Raw genomic sequence first — 24506 nt, forward strand, 5'->3', positions numbered from 1 at the left:
CCATACGAAGAAGGAAAAAAAAAAAACTTCACAACAGTCACCGTAGGAAGAAAAAAAAAATCATACGAAGAAGGAAGAAGTCGGGAGAAGAAAGAAGAAAAGAAGAAGGAAGAAAAGAGAAATAAAAAAAAACTTCACAACAGTCACCGTAGGGCGTAGGAAGAAAAAAAATAAAAAAAATAAAAAAAATAATCATACGAAGAAGGAAGAAGCAGGGAGAAGAAAGAAGAAAAGAGAGAAAAAAAAAACTTCACAACAGTCACCGTAGGGCTTAGGAAGAAAAAAAAAATAATCATACGAAGAAGGAAGAAAAGAGAAAAAAAAAACTTCACTTACAAACCAGCCAACAGTCACAAGAAGAAAAAAAAAGAAAGAAAAAACTAATCATACGCAGAAGGAAGAAGCAGGGAGAAGAAAGCAGAAAACAAGAAGAAGGAAGAAGCAGGGAGAAGAAAGAAGAAAAAAGAAACAAAAACATGCACAAATCAGAAATTTAAAATACAAACTAAAACATACCTGGAGAAGAATCGAAGGAGAAGGAGAAGCCGGAGGTTGCCGAAGGCTGTCGAAGGAGAAGGAGATGCCGCCGGAGAAGAATCGAAGGAGGCGGCTGCCGCGGAGATCGCCGGATGTTGCCAAAGTCTGTCGGAGGAGAAGGAGAAGTCACCGGAGAAATGATCGTCGGACGTTGGGGCTTGGGGTTTTGAGTTTTGGAGGCAAAGTAGCAGACTGAGAGAGAATGAGAGGCACGATTTTACTAGTTTTGGTTTTTTTTTTTTATTTAATTTTTTTTTATGGGAAGGGTTTTTATTTTTTATATGATTTTTGATCCAATGCATCACATGTGCATCAGACTTTATACACCTCCCAATGAGAATATGTAATTTGGAATCTTCAGCAAAACAATTTTAAATTTTATTTTTAAAATACCGAGTACATAAGGCGACCGCCTTATACACTAAGGCGCTATAAGGCGTCGCCTTTCAGCGACTTAGTGTATAAGGCGGTCATCTTTCACACTTCTCGTGAGTCGGCGGACTGCCTTACTACCAAAGGACCGCATCAGCGCGCCTTACCAGCGCCTTAAAAACTATGACAGTAACACTGATACTGTTCACATGAACAGTGATTTGGCACATATTACTTTAGTTTTTGCTTATATTTTGGATTTCTAGAAGCTTCCTACATTGTCCTTTGATCCAGCCAAGCAGCAGCAGTCCAAGCTTCAATTTCTGTCTCCTGCGAGCTGTCATATTGCTGCCTTTTTTGTATTTGGTAGTTTGACCAGTCTAACACCAATTTGGGTGCTGTACAAGTCTTCTAGAATGTTTCCCTATTGTCTTATGTTAGTTTCTTAGTAGACAAGTTAGTAGTTAGTTGCCTAAGCTAGTTAGTTTCTATCTTATGTAAGTTTCCTTTCTGATTTGTAAGGCTGTGCCTAGCCTATTTAAAGAGGTCTGTATAATCAATTTCAGTTTGGATTGAATGAAGTTTATTTGATATGGCTTATGCTGTTTTGCTGTGGGATACAATTGGGTAAATGGCTGTAGGTGAGATGCCTAAACTTGAGGTTGAGATGCCCAAAACCTATAATTCTTTTCCTCCTTCTCAACCCTTGATGTAGATGGATCGAACCACACAAAGAGCCAGCCCAGATCTGGCCTATCCTGGGCCTTTGCAGCCCCTAACAAAGACTCTAGAAGCGTCCCTGCTTAGCCCATCGATCAGCAGTTTTTCCAGCCTAGGTTGGGCAGCTACGTAGTTTCTTTTTTTTTGGGATCCTTCAAGCTAGCTCAGCAGCGAGCTACCTTCCCATCGATCAGCATACATGGTCTCCAAGTTTTGGTTACCAAAAGATCTTCCAAAAGATTCCTAGATCTGTCCTTATTTGGTGGAAGGCAATCTCGAGAAGGGAGCTACAACAACCATCAAACTACACTAGGAATAATTTCTATTTTGTGTTAAATTCAGTTTCCTGTTTGTGACTAGGTTAGTTTTCCTTTTTGAGTTCAGTTTTAGTTACTAAATTATTACTTGGTTAGCAAGTTAGAGTTCAAGTTAGAAAGTTTATTTACAGCTTTTAGTTTTCCTATTTTAGATTTCAGCTCTGTAAGCCTATAAAAGGAGGCACCATCTAGGGGTGTCAATGGGCAACCCAGCCCAACCCCTAAGGTCTCTTAACTCAACCCAAGCCCATCCCAGCCCTAGGTCGGGCTGGGATATCTCAGCCCAGGCCCAACCCTGTCAGGTTTAGCCCAACTCAACCCAACCCAGCCCTGATGGACCCTGATTGGACCGGTTTTAACCCAATACTATTGGTTACATGGTTGCTTGATCTTGATGCATTGCAGAGGCCAAGGACCAAAGTTTTCGTATATGTGTAGATTGCGGAAAACGAAAGACCTTTTTCTATAAGTACCCATTAATAATTATTAGCATATTTATATGATTTTATACTTAATACACATGGTTTGTTTGGATTGCCCAACCCAACCCTGCCTCGGGCCTGAAAATCTCAACTCTAAGTCCACCCTATGGGCTGAAATCTCAGCCCAAGCCCTATTCGGGCTTAGGGCGGGCTAGGGCTGGTTCGGGTTGACGGGGCTTTTTTGACTGCCCTAGCACGATTCATTGTAATAGTTGGACTTTGATTAATGAAATTATTGAGTGCAAACACTTGGCTGAAAAGCTATGATTGAGAGTTGAGGCGCCTAACTCATTGAGGGGTGTGAAACCCAAAACTTGAGGGGTGAGGTACCCATTCCATCAATCTCCTCCGCCCTTCTCAAACCCCTGTCGATTCTCTTTTTCCTTTTCTTTTATTTTCTTCCTTCTTTGTATTTGTGAGAGAGTGATTCGAGCATTACTTGAAGACTTTCGAAGATCTGCATCACACCCATGGATCAACCTTGAAGACAGCCAAAAGGGGAGATCGATCACATCCAGGTGTCAGGCTTTTCAACCTCCATTGATTTTCTCCATATTTCCCTAATTAGGAAACCCTTTGGAGGGTTTGCAGGCCACATCGGGGGAACCATTCGACCAGGCTTTCAGCCTCTTCTGCTCAGCCAAAAGCCAACTGCAGGTGTTATTCTGTTCTCTGCTGAAACTCTATTTCAGCAAGAGGTGTCTGTGCTCTTTGGTACATTGTTGCAGCCCTGTTGGGGGTTTACTTTGGGAGTTTTTCAGGTGTACCCTAGACCAATTTTGATCGGGTCTGAGACTTCTAAACTCCTCTAATCTGTGAGTCTATGTCAGCCCTGTTCTAGAACTAGTGTTGCTCTATTTGGGTTATCTGTTTTGTGTTGGGCTCTAATTTTGGTTCGGGGTTGTATTATTGGGGTTGTTGTACCTTAGGGTGAACCCACCTTACATCAATGCTCCATTAGTTTCTCTTTTCTTCTTATTTCCTTCTTATTTGTGCTTATGAGAGAGTGATTTGTGAGCAATTGAAGCTTCGAACTGAAGTTACAGCAGCCCCTACAGTTGAAGATTGAAGATCAGCCAAGTTACTAAATCGATTCATCCTGTCAAGGTTTTTGGCTTCCATTGATTTTCACCATAACTCCCAGATACAATCTCTGTTTGGGAAGCCCTTTGGATGGTTTGAAGACCACCCGAGGAGGAGCACTTGACCAACTTTTGGGGTCCTCCTGATCCGACAAAAGCCAGCCAGTCTTCTCCCTCTTTCTCTATACTAAAACTTTGCTTTGGGGAGGATCTATTGTTGTGCACTTGTGCTGCTCATCTTCCAGCCCTGTTTCAGTCATTATTGGTGGACTTCCAGCAGTGTTTTGAGACTTCTTTGATCAGGTGTGATAGTCCTAATACCCCTCTAAATTGTGAGTTTCAGTTCAACCCTTTTCTTTGCTCTATTTGTTTCCTTACTCTGAGGTCAGATCTGTAATTGGTTGAGAGTTGTTTACTATTGAGGTTTGTTTACCTGCAGTGAACCTACCTTACATTACTCCTTCCTCTGGAAAGGATCTGAATGTTCCAATTATCTCCATCCTATCTTTTGGGCCTCAGTTGTCTTACCAAAAAAGAGGGAGGATTAGCTTATCAAATATATAACTTGGCTAGTATACTCAAACTAACTTGGAAGTTAGATGCCAGGATGATAAGTATCTGGGTCGACTGGGTCGACTCTAGGCGCCTCCACAGTGACTTTTACCATTTCCTTAGATGCTTCATGGGTTTGGAGAAAGATCTTGAAGCTCAGGACCCTTGCTTTGGGTTCTATCTCTTCTCAAATTAATGGTGGTATTTTTACCAGACCTTGGCTTAATCCCTAGAGCCTGGTATCCTCCTCCATTTGGTCAGTGACAGAGCTATTTATAGTTTGGGTTCTAGTAGACTTGCCATGGTCTTTGACATTATTGTTGATGGTGATTGTGCTCCTCTAGCCGTTCCCTCCATTCCGTTAGGTTACATTTGGTCCTCCCCCCTTGGCATCTCAAGGAGACTTGGTCGCTTGGACAGCTTGAAGTAGGCTTGGGACTTTCTTAGAGCTCGAGGCCCACTTGTTCATTGGCATAGATTGGTCTGGTTCAAAGTTCACATCCTCCGCCACAGTTTCTCTTCTTGGCAAGCCCTTTGCTATTGCCTCTCAATGCAATCGTTTCTTATCTATAAAGACACATTCCTGTCCCCCTTCCTGCATCCTTTTTTGGAATGACATGGAAGATGTGGACCACCTCTTCTTCAACTTCATGTTCTCTTTGACGATCTCGAAGGGTCTTTTGGCCCACTGTTGGCCTTGTAGTCATAGAGTCTTGCCTCTTCAGCGTGAATGGAACTGGGTTGACATGACTTTTGGAGGTTCCTTGGTTTGTGACAAAGACGGTAAGTTTGGTTTTGCCGCTTCAATCACATTTGGCTGGTGTGTAATCTCAAAAGGTGGGACTTCCAACTCTAGATCTTTCTAGCAGATTTGGGACTCCATTTCTTTTGATAACAAGTGTAAGCTGCCAGTGGCGCCTTTTAGATGTGGAGTCCACCCCCCACACGCCCCCCCCCCCCAAAAAAAAAAAAAAAGAATTCACCTTGTAGTTAGGTCTTGGAACTTTCAGCACTCTTTCTAGTGCTTGTATTTTTGTTTTCCTTGGGCCTTGTGCCTAGTATATTCCTCTCCTTCGGGGCTCAATGCTTTTTTTTTTTTCCTCCGTTGGTAGGAATTATTTATTTTTTTTTTCCTCCGTTGGTAGGAATTATTTATTCACCCAAAAAAAGAGAAAGGAAAATAAAAAATAAGATCTGACACATGGGTTGGGAGAGAGAACTATGGTAAACAAAGTTTTAGAGCGATTCAACATCACAACCACCATGAAATCAGGTAATAGGAAGAAGCACCACCAATCATGAATTTAAGCGCTTGAGCAGATAAGAAAACGTAACTCTTGACATAAACATCACTACGAACACCAGCATTCACAACAAGACAAGATTAACATCCTAATCAGAAAAAATAGGATAATAAATACAATAAAGGGAGTGATGCAGATACAACTGCACTTACCTGGTTGGACCAGCATAACTGGTTGTGGAAGCCAAGGGCCAAGAAGAACCAGTCTAGCCCAGGTTTTTGGTCCAACAAGGGTTGGTAGTAGTTAGTTTTATATTATGTCTTTTATTTCTCATGTTTGTCTTTGGGTAGGATACGTAGAATTTTCTCATGTTGGTCTTTGGGTAGGATAAGTAGGAGTTTATTTCAGTGCTAGAGTCTAAGTAGGAGCAGTCTTATTATTTCCCTTTAAATACTTGCATAAACTTAATGTTTGAGATTAGAGTGAATTTTATTTTAGAATTAGTGCATTTGTGCGTTGTGTGTGATCCCCTCCCCCTCTTATGCGATTTTCCTCTCTTCCTTAAGGCTACCCCATCAACTTGGTATCAGAGCCGAAGGATCCTGCTCTACTGAAACACAATTCCATCCCACAACCCATCCCTGCGACTCCCTTTCTCAGTTTAGGATTCTGCTCTCAACAAAAAAAAAAAAAAAAGGTCGATTCTGTCCAGCACAGACTTTCCCTATCCCACCACCACCTCCTTCCCTTCACCACTGCAATCGACCCCACTGCCTCCTCTTTCCCTTTCCACTAGCGGCCCCCCCCCAAAAAAAAAAAAAGAGCAAACGCAGGAAGACAGCAGAAGAGGCGAGAGAGAAGGAAGAAAAAAAAGTCTGACGAAAGAGGGAAGCAGCGGGAGCCAAAATCAGGAGAGGAAATAAAAAAAAAAAAACACAGAGAGGAGACAAATCTGAAGACAAGAGAAAAGAAACAAAGAAGAGAAAAGAAGAGAAGGGACAGAAGGAGAGAGAGAGAGAGAGAGAGAGAGAGAGAGAGAGAGAGAGAGAGAGGAACATACCTAGTTTGATCGATCCACCGTTGGTCGTTGAGCTTCCGCCTTCTCCGTCTAGTTCCGTCGCCAAGGACTTAAATTCAAACTCTCAACCCACGATCTCCTTTTATTCCTCTTTCCTCTTTAAACTCTTGTGAATTTCCAACAATACCCTTTCCTTTCTCTATTATCCCCTTTTTATCCCTTTTTTTTGTCACTTCCAAGTATACCCTACACCCACACGTGAAATCCCTTTGTAACATAAATTGAATTTCAGTATTTATAGTTCTGCCATCTTTGTAAAAAAAGAGTTGTTTACCATTATGCCATTGCCCTTTATACCTCATTTATTTACTATTTTACCATCATATTCAAGTCTAATCTTGCCCATCTCCACTATGGTAGCCAATAGTGAAGTTGTTCAACAACTGAACTCCTATAAGGGAGAAACTAATGTAAAATTTGAATCTCTTACTACCGAAGTCACTTCCCTTAAGGCAATGATGGGATCCATGCAAGCTTCTATGAGATCCATGCAAACTTATATTGATTGTTTGGCGGTAGCAGATAGATGAAAGAGTCCCATTCAATCTGGGGATTCTTCCAACACCACTCTATGGGATCTGTCACCACCACTACCACCACTTCCACCACTTCCACCACCATATGGAACTTGTGGATATGATGATGGAGCAGAAAAAGCAGCAAGATTGGATGTTCTTGATTTTTATGGAGACAACAATCCAGAACTGTACCTTGATTGGATTCACAACTTAGAGACATTCTTTAGATGGTATGGGTTGATTGAGGCCCAAAAGATCCTATTTGCAGAGGCCAAACTGAAAGGCATGGTCAGAGTTTGATGGATCAAGCAACAACAGAACCAAACCCGAGGCATTGGTTTGGTCACTACTTGGGTTGAAATACATGAAGTCATGAATCGGAGATTCTTGCCTTGTGATTACAAGCACGCTTGCATCTCAAGTTTGCATAGTTGAAACAGGAGAATTTGACCGTTGAGTATGTTGCTCGATTTTATTATTTGGTCACTCGTTCTGATTTTGAGTGGGATGAAGAAGTATTGGTAGCACAATTCCACAATGGTTTGCACCCTCAACTTAGTGCTGCCCTTGCATCTAACTGACTGTCTACAATGGAAGATGCCATACAAGTAGAATATCAGGTTGAGGAAAGTCTGAAACGGCCATACAATCAGAGGCCATTTACAGATGCTTTTCCTAAAGTTCTTAGTTCTACTCAGCCACAGTCATCTCCATTGGAAAAGTCAATCAGTAGACCACAGGCTAATACTTCATCTATGGCATCTTCACGACCCAGCCGACCATATTCTCCACCTCGACGTGATTCAGACATGTCATCTTCACGACCTAATCATCCATACTCACATAGCGTGGTTATGACAGGAACTCAGTATTTCCAAAGGAAGCTATTCAATGTTTCTCATGCAAGGGGTACGGGCATAAAACTAATCATTGTCCTTATCGGTTGTTAGCCTACATCGACAAGGACAATTTTATACCCTATGCACCAGAAGAGCAACCGAAAACAGGAACAACAGATCTAGAGGCTGAATGTGATCATGATCCTAATGAGATTAATGATGGTGAAAGTGATGGTGAGCTTCAACCGTTCTATGTGATTCGTCTTCTTTTGACTACATAGAAGATCCTCGAGGACGATTGGTGCCGAAACAATATCTTTCAGACCGGGGTGCGATGCAATGATAGCTTGTGGAATATGGTGATTGACCTCGGCAATTGTACTAATGTTGTTGCTGAAGATGTTCGCAAGTTGGGTCTGAAAACTGAGCCTCACCTGAACCCCTACAAGGTTGGGTGGGTGAACAACAATAATCTGAAAATTCATGAAATGTGTTTGCTTACGTATTCCATTGGTGGACTGATTGATGAGGTTTAGTGTGATGTTCTCCCTCTAAAAGTCTGTCACATTCTTTTGGGGCGCCCATGGTTGTTTGACAAGAAAGCTAAGCACTGTGGATATGAGAATACATACTTTTTTCAGCATGGTGGCCTTGAGATGAAGTTCCTTCCAGCAAAGGATCTTCCCCCTTTCAAGCTCAAGAGGACAGTAGGTATTTTTCTCATCAAGCGCATCGACTTTGACGGCATTCTTGGACCTCACCCAAACTTGTCGGAGTCGAGTTCTTTTCAGAAGATGAGAGTTGATGCAAATACAGATGCACTTACCTGGTTGGACCAGCATGACCGGCTGTAGAAGCCAAAGGCCAAAAAGAACCGATCTAGCCCAGGTTTTTGGTCCAACAAGGGCTGGTAGTAATTAGTTATATATTATGTATTTTATTTCTCATATTTGTCTTTGGATAGGGTTCGTAAGATTTTCTCATGTTGTTCTTTGGGTAGGATAAGTAGGAGTTTATTTTAGTGTTAGAGTCTAAGTAAGTGTAGTCTTATTATTTCCCTTTAAATACTTGCATAAACTCAATGTTTGAGATTATAGTGAATTTTATTTTAGAATTAGTGAATTTGTGCGTTGTGTGTGATCCCCTCCCCCTCTTATGCGATTTCCCTCTCTTCCCTAAGGCTACCCCATCAGGGAGAATGCTCTGAAATATATAGGATGTAGCTACGGAGTAGTTTCAATTTATAAGCATGGGGGAAATACAATGGGAAAATAAGAGAATTTTTTAACCCTAATAATTTAGGGGGAGGAAGGCAGCAAATCAGGGAAGGACAAAATAGAAAGGGATTATATACAATCACACAACTAAGAAACCATATAGAGCAGGTTTTTTTTTTTTTGGGGGGGGGGTGCCCTAGTAGGAATAGTGCGAAACCTCCCCTGCAAGAGCGGAAGTTGAAGAATCAGCAGCTTCGTCACTCTTCATATCATTCTCCGCCTTCATCTCTCACGATTCATGAAGCCTGGGAGGAACCTTGTGCAGCTGTACCACCAAAAGCTCAAGGATCCCGCCGAAATAGTGGGAGAGAGAGAACAGTTGGAAGGGTGCACAAATTGAAGCCTCAACAGAGTTGGAGGAGGGAAGTGAGTAGTGACTCTTTTGTTCTGTTAAACAGGATTTAGATTTGTAACGTTGACCAAGATAGGTGCAAGGTGTAAGATGAGGTTTTGGAGGGAATGAGGTGAGGTTAGTGGGTAGGGTGGGGTGGGGAGGGTGAAATGGGGTTGCAGGGACGGGGGCATAGGAAGTAGAAGTAGAAGTAGAGGAGGTGGATGGAGCTTACCTTTCTAATAACAAAAGAAAATGACTATTTTACCCATTAATTTTAGTACTTATGTGCACCTGCTCATTAAAGTGTCCACATAAATGGCCAAAAACGATGTTTGGCCATAATAGATAAATTGGTCTTGACCCTATTATGGTTTTTGTATGATTCTGATTTATTTTAAGGGGCAGTGTTTCTTGTGAGGGAGTGTGGATCTTGCGTGTGCGTGAGTGCCAATGGGAGTGCTTGAGGATCATCCACAAAAATGTCATTTACCATTTCATGGGGGGCGGGTCGGTCATGTTGCCCTCCCATGTGTCAGGGCGCATGGGCCACACTGCCCCACAGAAACCCTTTCCCCTTATTTTAAATAAAAGTAGAGTCCATAAATGAGACACCAAAACACCTGCAAAAATATTTTTATGTCGAGAAAAAAAAATAAAAATGATACCGAAGATGATCCTTATTAAGAGCGTACTTATGCGTCTTTTTATTGAACTATTGCAACATGTTGGTCACAGGTTCGAAACTTGGAAACAGCCTCTCCTGTGATGCAGGGGTAAGGCTGCTTACATTTGCCCCTCTCAGACTCTTCAGTAGCGGGATCCTCGTGTACTGGGTTGCTCTCTTTTTTTTTCTTCTAATGCGTCTTTTTGTTATGGGACATAATATTTATTGGAGAAGTTTAAGGCTTTAAGCTTTCACCATGTGATTTTGTTGTTCTTGGTTTATTATTTTTGTGTGTTCTGATATTTGTCTATCTGAAATATATGACCGACTTTGCAGTATCTTTGAAACATTGGACTAATGAATTATTACCAAAGTGGTCATGGCAGCTTGGTGCTGAGTACTAAATGGTGGGCCCAGCTTGAGCCCAACCTGATCCTACCTTGGGTTTGTGCTTGCCTAGCCTGAGCCCATCCCAGTAATAAATTTTCAAGCCCACAGCAGGGCTCATATTTTCTCGGTTGGGTGCTGTTTGAACTGGCCTTGGTCGGGTGTCTGGGGTTTATAGCTGTACTCATTGTTAGCTAGTATAATGGGACTTTCTTAACCTAGAACAGAACTTATTATCGTGATAAAGTTTTAAAAATCTGATATAACCCTATTACTAGATTCTTACACTTAATCTCACAATATAAACCTCAATGCAAGCCCACCCAACCTGAAACCTGAGAAGTCCATCCCAGGCTGAGTTTCTCCCATCCCCAAGTTGGGCTTGAGAGGGTTCTGTAAATGACACTGGTTCTATAAATGACCTATTCAGTGCATGGTGGCCTCGTTTATATTTGAAGCCAATCTTGTATTTAGTGGAGGTTGTACATAGGACCACTGGTCAAACCTATTTTCTTACCAAGGTGGGCTGTTCATAGGGAATGTCTTAAATAAAGGATGCTGGAGTTTATGAGTTTAGGGTTTGGAATAAACCAACTTTCTGATGGTTGATTGTGTGGAAGAAATAGCATTAGCTCAGCAAGTAAATTTGGAGAAAGAAAAGTGAACGAAATGATATACTATAACCAATCTACTATCACTCCATGGGTTGCTCCTAGCATACGACACATTAAACCATTGCAGGGTTTTGGATATGGTGCTTTAAGGGGAACGGGAAGGCCTTTCTGAAAGTGGTTGGGGTCAATTTTCTCACTGTGAAGCTTTTGTTTTTAGTCACTTCTTTGGTTCTCATTAGTTTTTCTCCTTCTGCAGAGCAAAACCATGGGATCAACAGGGGCTTCATCTGCTCAGGTATTCTTGCTGCATGATATTAATGATTGTGGGATGTTACATTTCTGTCTTCATATGTTTTTAATGGAGCTTTGTTCTTTTTGGAGAACAGGGTTCTTCAACTGCAGCAGCACCTGCACCTGCACCTGCACCTGCACCTGCACCAACAGCTGCAGCAGCACCTGCAACTGCACCAACAGCTGCAGCAGCACCTGCAACTGCACCAACAGCTGCAGCAGCACCTGCACCTGCACCTGCACCAACAACTGCAGCAGCACCTGCACCAACAACTGCAGCAACACCTGTATCAACAACTGCAGCAGCTGTTGCTACTCTACAAGCACCGTGAGCCTACATGCTTCTTTGTCATTCTATTTGAAATGTAGTCATATCATCTAGTATATCTGCATGTGTGTGTTTCCCATTTTTAATGGTGCCTCTGTGAGAACTATGTTTACTTCGGATGGAACGACCATTATGTTTTCAACATCTAAGTTAACATTTTTAACCAACTGATTTTCATGTCACCTTGATGTTGACTTGATATTTTGATAAATGATCATTGTCATTTCCTGTAGTATGCCACTTGTTTGCTTATATTTCAAAATATAATGGATTTGGTTGACCTAGATGCTGAATGCAACTTCCGTTGGCTTATTTTGGGTTGGAATAGTGTGTGGCAAGGTTTCTGTGATTTCTTCTAGTAAACCCTATTTGGTTTTTGCATCCTTGCTAGTCTCTAAATTTTATTTTCATGAGATAAAATAGCCATGATTTCTCTTTTTGGGAAATATTGGCAAAATGAAAATGTTTTTAAGACCTCTTTGCGTTACCCAAGCTTGTATTGATTAATTAGTTATAACTGTATAGTTAAGAGGTGAAAAAATGGACGGATGAAATGATGTAGATTATAATTTAGTTAACTGAGACATTGGGATGAAATTTTCTGGGGATACCAAACATTTTGACAGTCCTTCCAGCTATTACATATTTGTAGATATATTCTTTATTATGTATGAATCTATAAAAGTGACAACCACAAAGAACACCTGTATTGTCTGGTGGTGCCTTTTTCTCCTTCTAATAATGGTTTCTTCTTTTGCTTTTATGTTTTTTGTGTTCTTTTGATAACTTCTGTTTTGGTCTTAAAAAAATGTCCTGAATCTTGTGTTGTTATTGGGTGGAGAATTGGTTTTTCTGTTGTTGCTCTTACCATGGCTACATGTCCTGATGCTATGATTTGAACATTCTTAATTGCAGAGTTGATAGTGGTGATGTCTATGGTCAAGCTGCATCCAATTTAGTTGCTGGTAGTAATCTTGAGCAGACTATTCAGCAAATAATGGATATGGGTGGTGGTAACTGGGATAAGGAGACCGTTACACGTGCTCTTCGTGCAGCATACAACAATCCAGAGCGTGCTGTTGATTATTTATATTCTGTATGTCACGACTTCATTGTAGTCCACTGGATGCTTTTTCTGGGGCTTGGTGACTGATATTTGGTCTTTCTTTTTTCAGGGTATTCCAGAAACTGCAGAGATTGCTGTTCCTGTAGCTCCTCTCCCTACAAATCCAGCATCTGGGGGTGCTAACCCCACTAGTCAAACAAGTGCAGCAACTACTGCAGCTCTCACTGGAGGACCTAATTCTTCTCCCCTGAATTTGTTTCCCCAGGTAAGAACACTGCATTTTTTTAATGACGTATCCTGCATGTTGCATTTCTATGATTCTCTTTCATTATTCTGAAGTTAGAATTCATGCAGGAGACTCTCAATTCTGGTGCTGCTGCTGGGGGTGGATCCCTTGATTTCCTGAGACACAACCAACAGGTGTGGCTCTTTCTCTGTTTTCTTGTTAATTTTTCTGTGTTATCATTCTGTAGGTGCTTAATGTTTAAACTTTATTTGGATTTATTAGTGTCAATAACTGTGGTTGGACAACAAATCCGGTTTTGGTTTCAGAATTAAAATGTTCCACCACAGTTTCAGGCATACATGAGATGAACAAACACGAAGGGCATACCCAGTGCATGAGAATCCCGCCACTGCGGGGCCTGGGGATGGTCATACTGTACCCACTACCCAGTGCATGAGATGAACAATTACAAAACATAATAATAAAAAAATATGATTCCCTTTCCCTTTCTTATTTATATCCATCGTGAGTAGTTACAACTTCATCCTGCATATGCTGCAAGTGACATCAGTGACATTATATGGTCACCAATGGTTAGTTGACCTGTTTATACCTGATTTTTTTTTGTAATGGTATTCTGATATTTGTGAGGGCTTCTGGGCTCTCGTTATGGTTTGTGAAATGTCCAGCTGAATTTAACTCTTTTTTATTGCTAAACAATGGATGACATGCTATTTACTTTCTATTTAATGTAGGTTATTTCTTATTTTAATTAAAATCAAGTGGCATCTTTTCTGATTTCACTTTTGTTCTCTCCTTTAAACCTTTTCGGCTCATTCTAGTTCCAAGCTTTGCGTTCAATGGTGCAATCAAATCCACAAATTCTACAGGTCTGTGAATTATTAGCTTGGAGAACTTTAGATTACTTTGTTAATTTTTCAAATGTTATAAACTGTCCATCCTGTTACAGCCAATGCTTCAGGAGCTGAGCAAGCAAAATCCCCAACTTCTTAGACTGATCCAGGATCACCATGCAGAGTTTCTTCAATTAATAAATGAACCGGTTGAAGGTGCTGAAGGGTGAGCATTTTGATACGCTTCAACTTAAATATTATAAGGCAAAAGAATTCATATTATTGTTTCTACCACTGTGATTGCTTTGATCAAATTAGTTCTCACAACTAGTTGTGGTGAATCCATTTTGCTCTATCTTCCTTATTTTGTCCAGAAAGTTGTTTTAGCAGTGGGTACCTGTGGTATCATCGTGTAAATGCTCACTTAGGATGTAAAATCGTAATTTGGGTTGCTGGTTGGAAGTGGACGTACATATCAGGAAGTACCGTTTGTAAAGGCATCCAATGCCCAAAGGTCTCAATTGGACAATAAGGAATTGCAGTGGGGATAATCAATGTGCTGTGCTATGGGCTCCATATTTATTGGTTTTTTTTTTGGGGGAGAGGGAGGGTGGTAATTTTTTTCTTTAATATAAGTGTTCCAGTTGTGTGGGTTCTTTCAGTTTGATGTCATGTTTCAAGTCGTAAGTATTGGGTACAGTGGGAATCACAATGTTTTTATGTAGATGGTGTATTTCTTCTTACCTTCATATTTTTGTTCCTTTCATGGGTAGGAAAAGGTATAGGTCTGCATATGTGCTGGCAGGGGACTACCATTGGGTTTTGAAATAAAGTGATTGGGTTCCGGAGGGATTTCTGTTGCTCCTTGGCTACAGACAAGTTATTTCTGCTTATTTCATTTCAGTTGAAATGGTGGTAGTTGGGTACATTCAACTTCAGGAATTGGTTTGATCTGTGAACCATCCTAATCATCCCACCTATAATTGAATGCAGAATCAGGTTCAACTGAGTAGTTCATCAACTTGAGCCTAATTTTGCATCTCATGAAGTTCTGTTTGATTCTGATACCGTTGTATGAAGGTTTTGAATTTCTATACCTGCTGTTTGATTTTATTAAATTTCACTCTCATTTCTTCCACAAGTTCTTTTATATCGTCTCAACAGTTTTTAACAATCACAGTCATTTATGAAAGTCTAGCATGTTCTTTGAACTGGAACTTTTAGCTAGCCAATAACTAATAAAGAAGAGGAAAATGCATACATTTTATTTATGAATTTTGATTTCAAAATTTGTGGTTTGCAGGTTGGCCGGGGAGATCATTTTAATTTCCTGCTAAGCTGAATGTCTAATTGGAGCTAGCTTTAGATGCACACAGGGCCAGTGAATGATAGAATTTTTGTTTTTTACATTTTTGCATGTTATCCAGTTCCCCTGGCCAGCTCCCAGTTAAGGTTTCTAAGAATTGATTTTTGTTTAATAAGTGGCCAGCCATTTTAAAGCATGAGTCTCTGACTGATGCTGTGGCTTCATAAAATCATGATAGAACGTAATTTTTAGGTGTATTTATTGCTGATATCGGTTGATAATTTGGAATTAGGGTTAATTTTTTTCCTGGAAAGGTTTGGTCACCTGTTGGGCATTAAGGCAGAAATGGGGAATAGTTACCTGGCCAGCTTCCCATATTAAGGTTTCTAAAATTGCTTTTGTTTCATGACTGCAAACCATTTTAAGCAGGACCCTAACCAGTGTGGCTTCATAAGATTGTGATAGAGCATAATTTTTAGGAGTATGCGTTGCTGGCTTCAGTTGGAAATTTGAAATTGGGTTGCTTAAATCAGTTGTCACCTGTTAAGCATCAAAAGAGGAATGGGCCACCCTATGGGGGTGGCTCAGTTGGCAAGGACAACATGCCACATTTAAGAGGTCACGAGCTCTACTCTCCTTGGGGGCCTTCTCCCCCCCCCCCCCCCTCCCTCACCCCACACACACATAGATAGAAGGAGGAATGGCCCTTAGATTTGGGTTATATTTGCCAATTGAATTCTCCAATTGCTGCCCTGTGTATATCACTCACATCTGCTTTCATTTTTTAAGATATCTAAGTATGTTTATTGCTGATGCTACCTATCCATCTGATTGATAATGGTGTCAGATTCTTTGTCTTGGAAAAAATGGTGAAGATTTATTTCTTTGTTGCCAACAGGGATTTATTTGAGCCAGCAGACCAAGACATGCCCCATGCTATTAGTGTTACACCGGCAGAGCAGGAGGCTATTGAGCGAGTATGCTGACCATCCTTCTCAGTCACAGCTTTTTCTTTTTTCTTGTTTTGAGTTATGTAATTATTGAGTATTTTCTTCTCTTCTACAGCTTGAAGCTATGGGCTTTGACAGAGCCCTTGTCATCGAGGCATTTTTAGCTTGTGACCGTAATGAGGAATTGGCAGTCAACTACTTGCTGGAGAATGCTGGGGATTATGAAGATTAAGTGGTAATCCTTATTTTTATTCTCTTCTGTTGGTATCTCCTGTGAGGTTGTTGGATAGAAATTTGTCTTTTATTTCTGTGGTGTTGGAACTAGTATGATGTGTTTTTTTTCTTTTTTATGGGCCGAAGAGTTTGATTGGTTTGATCTCTGTACTTTAAATGTCCCCTGTTTTAGGTCCATGTGCAGTGCTATATTAGTTTGATTTTCATGGTGGAAGTGTGCCTTAATATTTTGAATTTATAGGCAACAAATCAGGCTAGATTTCTTTTGGCATGTTGCTTCTCAATCAAGCTCACTCGCATTTATAGTGGTTGAAGTAGACTTCAAATCTACCACTATTTATCTAAGTAATCATATTCTGTTAATAATCACTAAACTGAAACACAGCGAAGCCATTGGCCTGTTGGTGGCTATTTTTGGGGCAAAATGTAAATATATAGAATGTGCTGTGCTGGAATTCCTGATTGGTTCGACTTCTGGTCCGTCATGTGTTTTGTATGCTGACGGTCCTGCTTGAGCAGTCGAGGTTGATCGATAGGTAGGTAGCCTTGTTCATCACCATTGGCCTCCAGTGAATAATGTTGGTTGTTTTCTTCTTCAGGAAACATGTGGAAGAGGGTTACATGACCAAAGTTGTCCGGAGTTGTTTTTAAGGAAGGCGGCACAACTTCCCCTCTCAATTGGAGGGCGGTCACACATTGGGTATGGTGTTTCTTGTCAGATTGGGGATGGTGATTTCCATTGGTTTCTACTTTGCTTATTAGTGAGAACACGATGGTTTTTGTCTTTGGGTAGAAGGAAGGAAGAGTGTCTGAATGCTCTGCTCTGCTCTGAAGTGCTATGCATCTCTGCTTTGTGTCGATTCTTTGCAATTATTGTTGAATGAGCAAACTATATATGACAGAGCAAATTTAACATTATACCAAACAAGTTTTATACAGGGATGAATTTGTGTCCGTGTGTCCATTCTAGCGTCAGATGAGTGCCTCTTAAACTTGCTCTATTTTTGTGTCTCTGCTCTCTCTGTCTCCAATTTGAGGGGAGGGGGGCTCTTTTTGATTTTTTATTCAGTGTGTGACAGGATGGGCCCTCATTATTGGTTTTTACCAATTGAAGGACAGGCAATAAGATTACGAGATTTATTAGCAGGCTGGGTTCAGGTCAAGCCCATATAGCACATCACCTTACAGCTCCGGACCTTCTACCCAATTCACTAGTTTCAGTCGAATGGAAACCCTTTTAAAACTGTTTTTTTTTTTTTTTACATGTAATAAATATCCTCTATAAGCCGCCTCTCACTGCAATCACTTGGGCTGTGTTTGGTGTACATTCCCAATCTGAGAATGCAGATTCCCATTCTTATAACGGAGAATGTATGCTTCAGTGAGAATGGGAACATTGTTTGGGTATATGTTGGTTAAAATGCATTCTTGATTAATAGAATACTCGAGCACTTCGTCGAACACCTCCATGACTTAGGAAACTGTTGTTGCTGGTGGACAATCTACAACTAGAAGCAAATGCGATGGCGACACAAGCACAAATGATACGAGGAGAAAAGACTAAAGTCATCAAATTAAGTTAAGCTAGGAAGACACATGACCCCCTCTCATAATCGTGTCCATTGAATAATTCATCAAAAGGAAAGTAGAAGGAGAACTCCATTTCATCTGTTTCTTCTCCACATCCTCTCTCTTCGATCTTGCCTTCATTTTCCTGTGCTTGCCCCTCTGTTTCCTCCTTTCAAAAAGAAAATGGACAGGCAGGCTAGGGCTAAAGGAATCAAAGGTAGCAGTACCCCTTTAGGATAGTTTTGAGAGGGAGGGATCATAGTCGTCGTCTTCTTCTTCCTCCATTGCACTTGTGGTACTAGCTACCTTCATTACCCGTCTCCAGCTCATCCGTTTTTGGGATTGATGTAAGATCGTCATGTAGGTGTTTCACTGGTTTTGGCAAGATGCAAGAATGAGAACGTATAATGCCTGTTCTAAAACAAGGCAGAATTTAGAATGGGAACACATGTAAAATGATACTTGTTACCATTCTAGAATGCATTCTAGATTTAGAACGTGTTCTGAGAACGCAAACCAATCATAGCCTTAGTATTCCCACGTCTTGATGCTCCATGGCTCTCGTACATCTCTTTGGGTCTGAGATCTTAAAAATATGAGTGCCACTCCCACTAAACTTGTCCTTAGGATCCAGTATGTCATTGAAGTCACCAACTAAAGGGGAAAGAATGATGAGTTAAATACTTAAGAAAAGATTGAAGAGAGAGCCAGAAATGATGCCTAATAGATGGTTTACAAGGAGCATACAAGCACATCAGTCAGCATCTAGTACCAAGGTTATCTCTATTAATGAAAATAACGATACATCTGTTGTTACAAGCCATCCAAGGGGGAAGAAATAGCAAAGACAACAGAATAAACAAAGTCTGGATCCTCTCCCATCTTCCAGCTCCTCTAGCGTGCATTCGATGGCCAGGAGGGTCTTGGGTGCATGCAGGTCCCCAACTATTGGATGCGTGCTAGAGAATTTGAAGAGGATCTGGATCCAGAAATTGATCACTAAGAAGAGCAATATAGGAAGTACCCAAGTTGAAGTTGCTTGTTCCTAGTAAGCACGTGAATGATGACCATGTTCTTCACAAAGTTGCATAGGACGACGCGAGATGGAGGAGCAATGTTGCTAGTGATTCTATCTTTAAATCTCAAACCCATGATCTCACCTTCTCCCAAATGGTAGTAGGAGATTTTGAAAGGACCATAAAGTCCCTAGAGATGAATCTCACTATTTCAAGATTAACGGGTGAGTGTAAATAAATTTGGTGGTCAAACTCAAACATAGTATTAATTTATAACAAGATATTTTTTGTGCATTTTCAACTATTCATAATTTTGCTCCTATCTTTGACTTTTTAATCATTATTTGACCTTAATTTTGTCCTTGTGTATAATTTGGATTGAAAAAAATATGAGATGGAAAGTAACCCACCTCTTCTCAGGAAAAAAAAAAGGCTGAAATGGGAAATAGAAAACTACATAAATTTCTAATATGAGAAAGAGTTTTTCTAATTTCATCCATATTTTTTTATTCTTTGTAGACAGCAAAAAAGATCCTCCAGATCCTTGTGTAATCAAATAATCTAAACAGTATAAAAACTTGTATAAACAAACAAACAAAACAAACAATGCAACAAAGCAGGTATACATGACTTCTTGCCAAATAAATCTGTTCATCCAATATTGATTGATGTACATAATCTTCGTACCTCTCCTTCATTGCCTGTCTTCACACCAATGTTAATAAGCTTAAAAAATGACTGCCCCCATTTCTCAAAGAAACTCTCTAGGCTATTAGAAAGCTCCTCTACCATCTCCCTTGTTCTTCCATCACTAAACAAAACTGAATCTGACTGGAAGAGCCCCTTATGGGATAAGAGGTTCTTATAGTACTGATTATCAAATGACAATGATGTTTCAGGGTCATTGTTAATAGTTATAGATGGGCTTGCATCTGCAGGGCACCTCTGTTTGAGGTCATCTGCGTATATCTTGTCTAAAGATGAGTCAATTAGTGTCAATTTCCCCTTTGAGTCCTCTTGGAACCTGTCTCTGAATGCACTACAATGTGCTGATCCTATGGTGTGTGCTCCTGCAAAATTAAAGAATGTAGATAAAGAATACAACGCAGGGTTCAATTGACCAATTGAACTCAATAAATTACTAATTTATTTGATCATCATTTGTGTCAGGGTCACTGGATTGGAATATCTAATCATCTGCCTTTGTTAGACAGCCATTAGAACTATAACCCAATAAAAAAAACAGAAGCCCAATGATCAATTGCATAGTTTAGATAAATGGACATCAGTGAAAATAAGTGTTATAGCAAGCACCAACAGATATGAAAATAAACAAAAACAAATTCATATACCACAGAGATTTAACGAGGTTCACACATCGATGTGGTGTTCTACATTCTCAGGTGAAAAAGAAGATGTTTCACTATGTAGTCTAGAGAGATTATACCCAAGCAGAGAAAACCCACCTTGAAACCCTAGCTCGAAAACCCCCCAAATTACAATGAATTGCTCAACAAGACGATAATACATTATATACTTCTATCGGCCCAATCCCTTTGTTTCCACCACAGATCTCAGAAAACTTCCCATTCAGGTCGCCACCAAAATATATCGAAGCAGGTCAATCTTCAAAACGGGTCAAGAATTCGAGACAAACTTAAAAATAAGTATTGATGAACTGCATGTAGGAAAATGAGAAACTAAAACGACGCAAAAAGAATAGGAATCACAAACAAACAATCACAAGGATTTACGTGGTTTAGCAAAATTGAGTAAATCCAGAGTCAGATGAGATCTGCTTCACTATCAATAGAGAATCAGGTTGCAGCCGTTTTTCGTCGCACCTCTCTTAGATTGCTTACAGAGAAAGAACCCTTAACAATAAATATACAGGGAAATCCTATACAGGTCTTAATGGTCATTTGGAATCTATGCAAACGATGAAATACAAGACATTGTAACCCAACAGTGCAACACATTATATGTTGATGAGTTTATTTGGAGTGATGGGCAATAGATAGTGCTCCATACCTGAAAGGGTTACAAGATCATCCAGAGACAACCCTTTTGAGGAGAAGAGTTTCATCATCTCGTCCAGAGTGAAGCTTGTGTCTACCATGTTGGGTCTCACATTTGAAGCCAAAGATACTCTCCCATCTTTCCTCCCTGTAAGAATCTGAACATGTGGTCCTCCAGCCTGTTTCAAGTACAATTTTCTTGTCAGTTGCCCCCTTCTTCATATCCACACACAGAGAGAGAGAGAGAGAGAGAGAGAGAGAGAGAGAGAGAGAGAGAGAGAGAGAGAGATACAAATTCAACAGCATCCCTAGCAGACAAAGCAAGGATGTCAGCACAAGAAACAGTGTCTGGGCAGAAAATTTCAAGCATCTCTTTAGCAGATTCCACTACTGAAAAACCTCCAAGGGATGTGTTGGCTGGATCACTTCTCTCTGTTTCATTTCCTTCTAAGAGCACAGATCCATCACAACCCTATAAACATAATGAGTATCAAGTAAAGTTTGGAAAGGAAGCATTTTGGATTTTTGGGCATCTTGGATTTTGGACAAAAGAAGCTTAAACTCACCTCTACCATACAGTCATGAAACACTAAGCGAAGGAGCTTCCCAGGAAGGGTTGAATCAGATGTAGATGCAGACCTCACTGCGTTTCTGACAATGAACTCTGCTGTTGGGCAGGAAGCTCCATAAAAGTTGAAGGAAAGGCCAGGAGAAGAAGAAGAAAACCAGAAGAAAGAAGTGAATGTAGTAAGAAGGAGAAAGTTGAAGGTTATCAGTCTCTGCTCCATAACCTGATAGAGGGTTTGAGGAATGTGAACCAAAGAGAATTCTGTGTACTCTTGAGTCTCTTACTTGCTCAATATGGTACAAGAGAGAGAGAGAGAGAGGTCTTCTTCTTTCTTTAAAGGTTGCATTTACTTGGTGCAGTGATGGCAGTAACTGGATGGGTAGCAAGGATTTAAAGAAAATGAGCTCCAATCCCTCCATTTTAAGTTCTGTTTGGTGGACATTCAAAACGCACGAGGTTTACGTTTTTTACCTAAGTGGAATCAATTGCTTAACTTCATTTTACAAAACACACTTTTAGGCTATGTTTGGTAGCCAAGAGAAGAAAAGAAAAGAAAAAAGAATCTAGAAAAGAGAAGAAATTGTGAGAAAATAAAAAGAGTATGTATGTTTGGTTACCAAGAAAAGAAAAGAAAAGAAAAGGAAAAAATTCAAAAAATTTCGAATTTTAAGAGAGAGATAGACACATAGGAAATCATTATGTAATCATTCATTTTTTGTCTTATTATGTTTTCATATTTTCTCATGTTTTCTTGTGTTTTTGGTAAGAAAATTTTTGAAAAAACAAAAGAAAATTTCACAATTTCCAAAAGGAATTTTGAATTTGAAAAGAGGAATCTTCTCTTGGGTGAAGACATACCAAGTGCAAAGAAAAATTCTTAATCCAAGAAAAAAAGTACAAAAAATGTATATTTTTCTTTTCTTTTATTTTCTTATCTTGACTACCAAACACAACCTTAGGTTTCTTCCTTATTGAAACTGCTACAAGTCAGTATGCATGGATGATTCCCAATGTGGATCAGTTGCAATTCAGGGTTAAAAGGCTCCACAAGTATAACCATCTAACCATCTATCCATTCTACTTGTTAATAAGGGAAAAGGATGCATTGGTCTCATACACATTCTCTTTTTCCACCTTGGACCTCTTCTGTATACAAATCCATTGGCTTGAAATGGGAGATGTCATTACGTGGAATGATATATAGATCATCTGCAATTCAAATAAATAGAACATGAATTAAGATATTTTATTAATCTATATACATATGTTTGAACATTAAAATCTTTGTTTGCTATGAAATATTTAAAACGGTTCAAAATTTGAACGGGGCAATAAAAAAATACTATCTAACATTTCGGAAACAGCAAACGGGGTCTTATATAGGGGTGTCAACCGGTCGGGCCGGTTCGATTTCGATTGGGCTTAATCGGGCTTGAAGACTTTTAAAGGTTGCACCGTGTCCGTCCATTTAACTAATCGGGCTTAGTTCGTGAGGGAATGGTATACTTTATATTCGGTCAGTCGGTCTCGGGCTATTAAAATCAAGCCTTAATCGGGTTTTAGTCTGGCCTTAACCGGGCCACGGACATGTTTAATGTTAAACGGGCGTAACCGATTTTTAAACGGGCCTTCTTTAATATTATTGAGCAATGACGCCATGACGGACGATGGGGTTTGGTTTCCTATTTTTCATTGTCTAAATCTGGTTGTGGCTATTCTTTTATTTGTTTTAAACTGGTTGGACATTTCATAATCCATGCTATGTACAGTAACATGGTTAATTTTGCAAAATAAAATTTTAAGGAAAGAGATGATTGGATGAAAATGCAATGAGAATACTCTCATGTGGGATTGCCCATAACTACAAATGAATCTCAATAAATGTATTGATTGATCCAAGGAGCCTACTCTCTTCCAAGTCACATATTTAAAAACATCACAAAAAATCCAAATCATTGATCCAACATACTCCTAAAGCTCTTTCTTAATGATTATTTAATTAAGAGCAGTTTGGGTATTTATAAGTGAATTTAGTGAAGCATTTTAGGCAGGAAATCAGGCTCTAACGGACGTATTCTGGGACCACCGGTCGACCGTCAAGAGCCGTTGAGGCAAAATATAGCCGTTGGGGCACTTCCAGGCAGTCACCGGTCGACTGGGACTTTCTACCGGTCAACCGGCTATGGTCTCGGACAGTTCCAGTCGACCGAGGCTTCCATCCGGTCGACCGCCAACATGACATACTCTCGGTCGGGTAAAATAGGTATCTTACAACGGGGCCGGGCCAGGCCGGTGCAAAATAGACCAGTCTCGATCGGGTATTAATTGGTCGATCTTGGTCAGGTGCCTGACGGTCCAAATATCAAGACCGAGACCGACCGTTTATTAAACGTGTCGAACTCAGGCTTGAGCCCGACACGTTTAATAAACGGGCCGGGCTGGGCGGGGCTATAAATGGTCAATTTCGTCGGGTCGGGCCACAAATTGACACCCCTAGTCTTATAGACTATCCATAAGACCAAAGAAAATTGGTTTGGTTTTGTTTCACCTGACCCTGCTTCACTTCCCCTCAAACCAAGCAGTGTCTTATACACTAACCTCAGAACTACCAGCTAACAATGAAGGCCTGCCATGTAGGCTTGAGATCTATGTCCTGAAGTCCACCTATTGAATCAGGAGACTTGAGTGATCTATGCCAAAAAAAAAAGAAGAAGAAGAAGAATAAAAAAAAAGTGTAACTTAAATGTTTGCGATTATATGATCTTAAATGCCAACTTGTCAACATTTATTTTCAATTATATCACAACTATTTTAGTTGGAATGTGTGAATGAAGAGTAGTTGATCTCTTTCTATCAGTTTATGATTTATAATAATTCTAAGACATTAGTAGGTCCATTTATATGCCCATCAAAATATCATTTCTTTGGAATCCCTCGTTTTACATACCTCGGTTCAAAATTGAACACTAATAAAATAAATTCATCAAATTTTTTATTTTTTAAAAAAATTGATGTAAAGTTGCTAACCTTAAATCTACTTCTTCTTCTTCTTTTTTTTTTTTT

The 24506-nt window shown here is 40.0% G+C and overlaps 2 protein-coding genes across 3 annotated transcripts in view; one reads left to right on the forward strand and one right to left on the reverse strand.

Annotated features, from left to right (window-relative positions):
- Window positions 1-17234, forward strand: part of LOC122068698 (ubiquitin receptor RAD23b-like) — a 23793-nt gene extending 6559 nt beyond the window's left edge. Inside the window, exons 3-13 of one of the 2 annotated variants that reach the window (XM_042632580.1) lie at window positions 11274-11312; window positions 11404-11413; window positions 11522-11636; window positions 12552-12732; window positions 12812-12967; window positions 13057-13122; window positions 13771-13818; window positions 13899-14008; window positions 15987-16065; window positions 16154-16273; window positions 16872-17234. In XM_042632580.1, coding sequence (XP_042488514.1) covers window positions 11274-11312; window positions 11404-11413; window positions 11522-11636; window positions 12552-12732; window positions 12812-12967; window positions 13057-13122; window positions 13771-13818; window positions 13899-14008; window positions 15987-16065; window positions 16154-16270 — 921 coding nt within the window. In that variant the 3' untranslated portion in view covers window positions 16271-16273; window positions 16872-17234. Of the gene's footprint in view, window positions 1-11273; window positions 11313-11403; window positions 11637-12551; window positions 12733-12811; window positions 12968-13056; window positions 13123-13770; window positions 13819-13898; window positions 14009-15986; window positions 16066-16153; window positions 16274-16871 lie in introns of both variants that reach the window. The other variant, XM_042632579.1, reaches the window with a different exon arrangement.
- Window positions 17235-19303: 2069 nt separating this feature from the next.
- On the reverse strand, window positions 19304-21805 carry LOC122068717 (peroxidase 46-like). Its single transcript, XM_042632597.1, has 4 exons — window positions 21442-21805; window positions 21168-21347; window positions 20889-21054; window positions 19304-19927 (listed from the first exon to the last, which is right to left on the reverse strand). The coding sequence occupies exons 1-4, from the start codon at window positions 21661-21663 to the stop codon at window positions 19509-19511; spliced, it is 987 nt and encodes a 328-aa protein (XP_042488531.1). The 5' UTR covers window positions 21664-21805; the 3' UTR covers window positions 19304-19508.
- Window positions 21806-24506: the final 2701 nt, after the last annotated feature.

This window comes from Macadamia integrifolia, unplaced genomic scaffold, assembly GCF_013358625.1.
Source record: "Macadamia integrifolia cultivar HAES 741 unplaced genomic scaffold, SCU_Mint_v3 scaffold453, whole genome shotgun sequence".
NCBI lineage: Eukaryota > Viridiplantae > Streptophyta > Magnoliopsida > Proteales > Proteaceae > Macadamia > Macadamia integrifolia.

Bases quoted from the DNA above. Each gene is read 5' to 3' on its own strand.
- LOC122068717 (XM_042632597.1), bottom strand. From the start codon at position 21,663: ATGGAGCAGAGACTGATAACCTTCAACTTTCTCCTTCTTACTACATTC. The intron at 21,055-21,167 runs GTATCTCTCTCT...TACTTGAAACAG, and splicing joins CTAGGGATGCTGTTGAATTT to GCTGGAGGACCACATGTTCA. The intron at 19,928-20,888 runs GTATGGAGCACT...TTAATTTTGCAG, and splicing joins TGATCTTGTAACCCTTTCAG to GAGCACACACCATAGGATCA.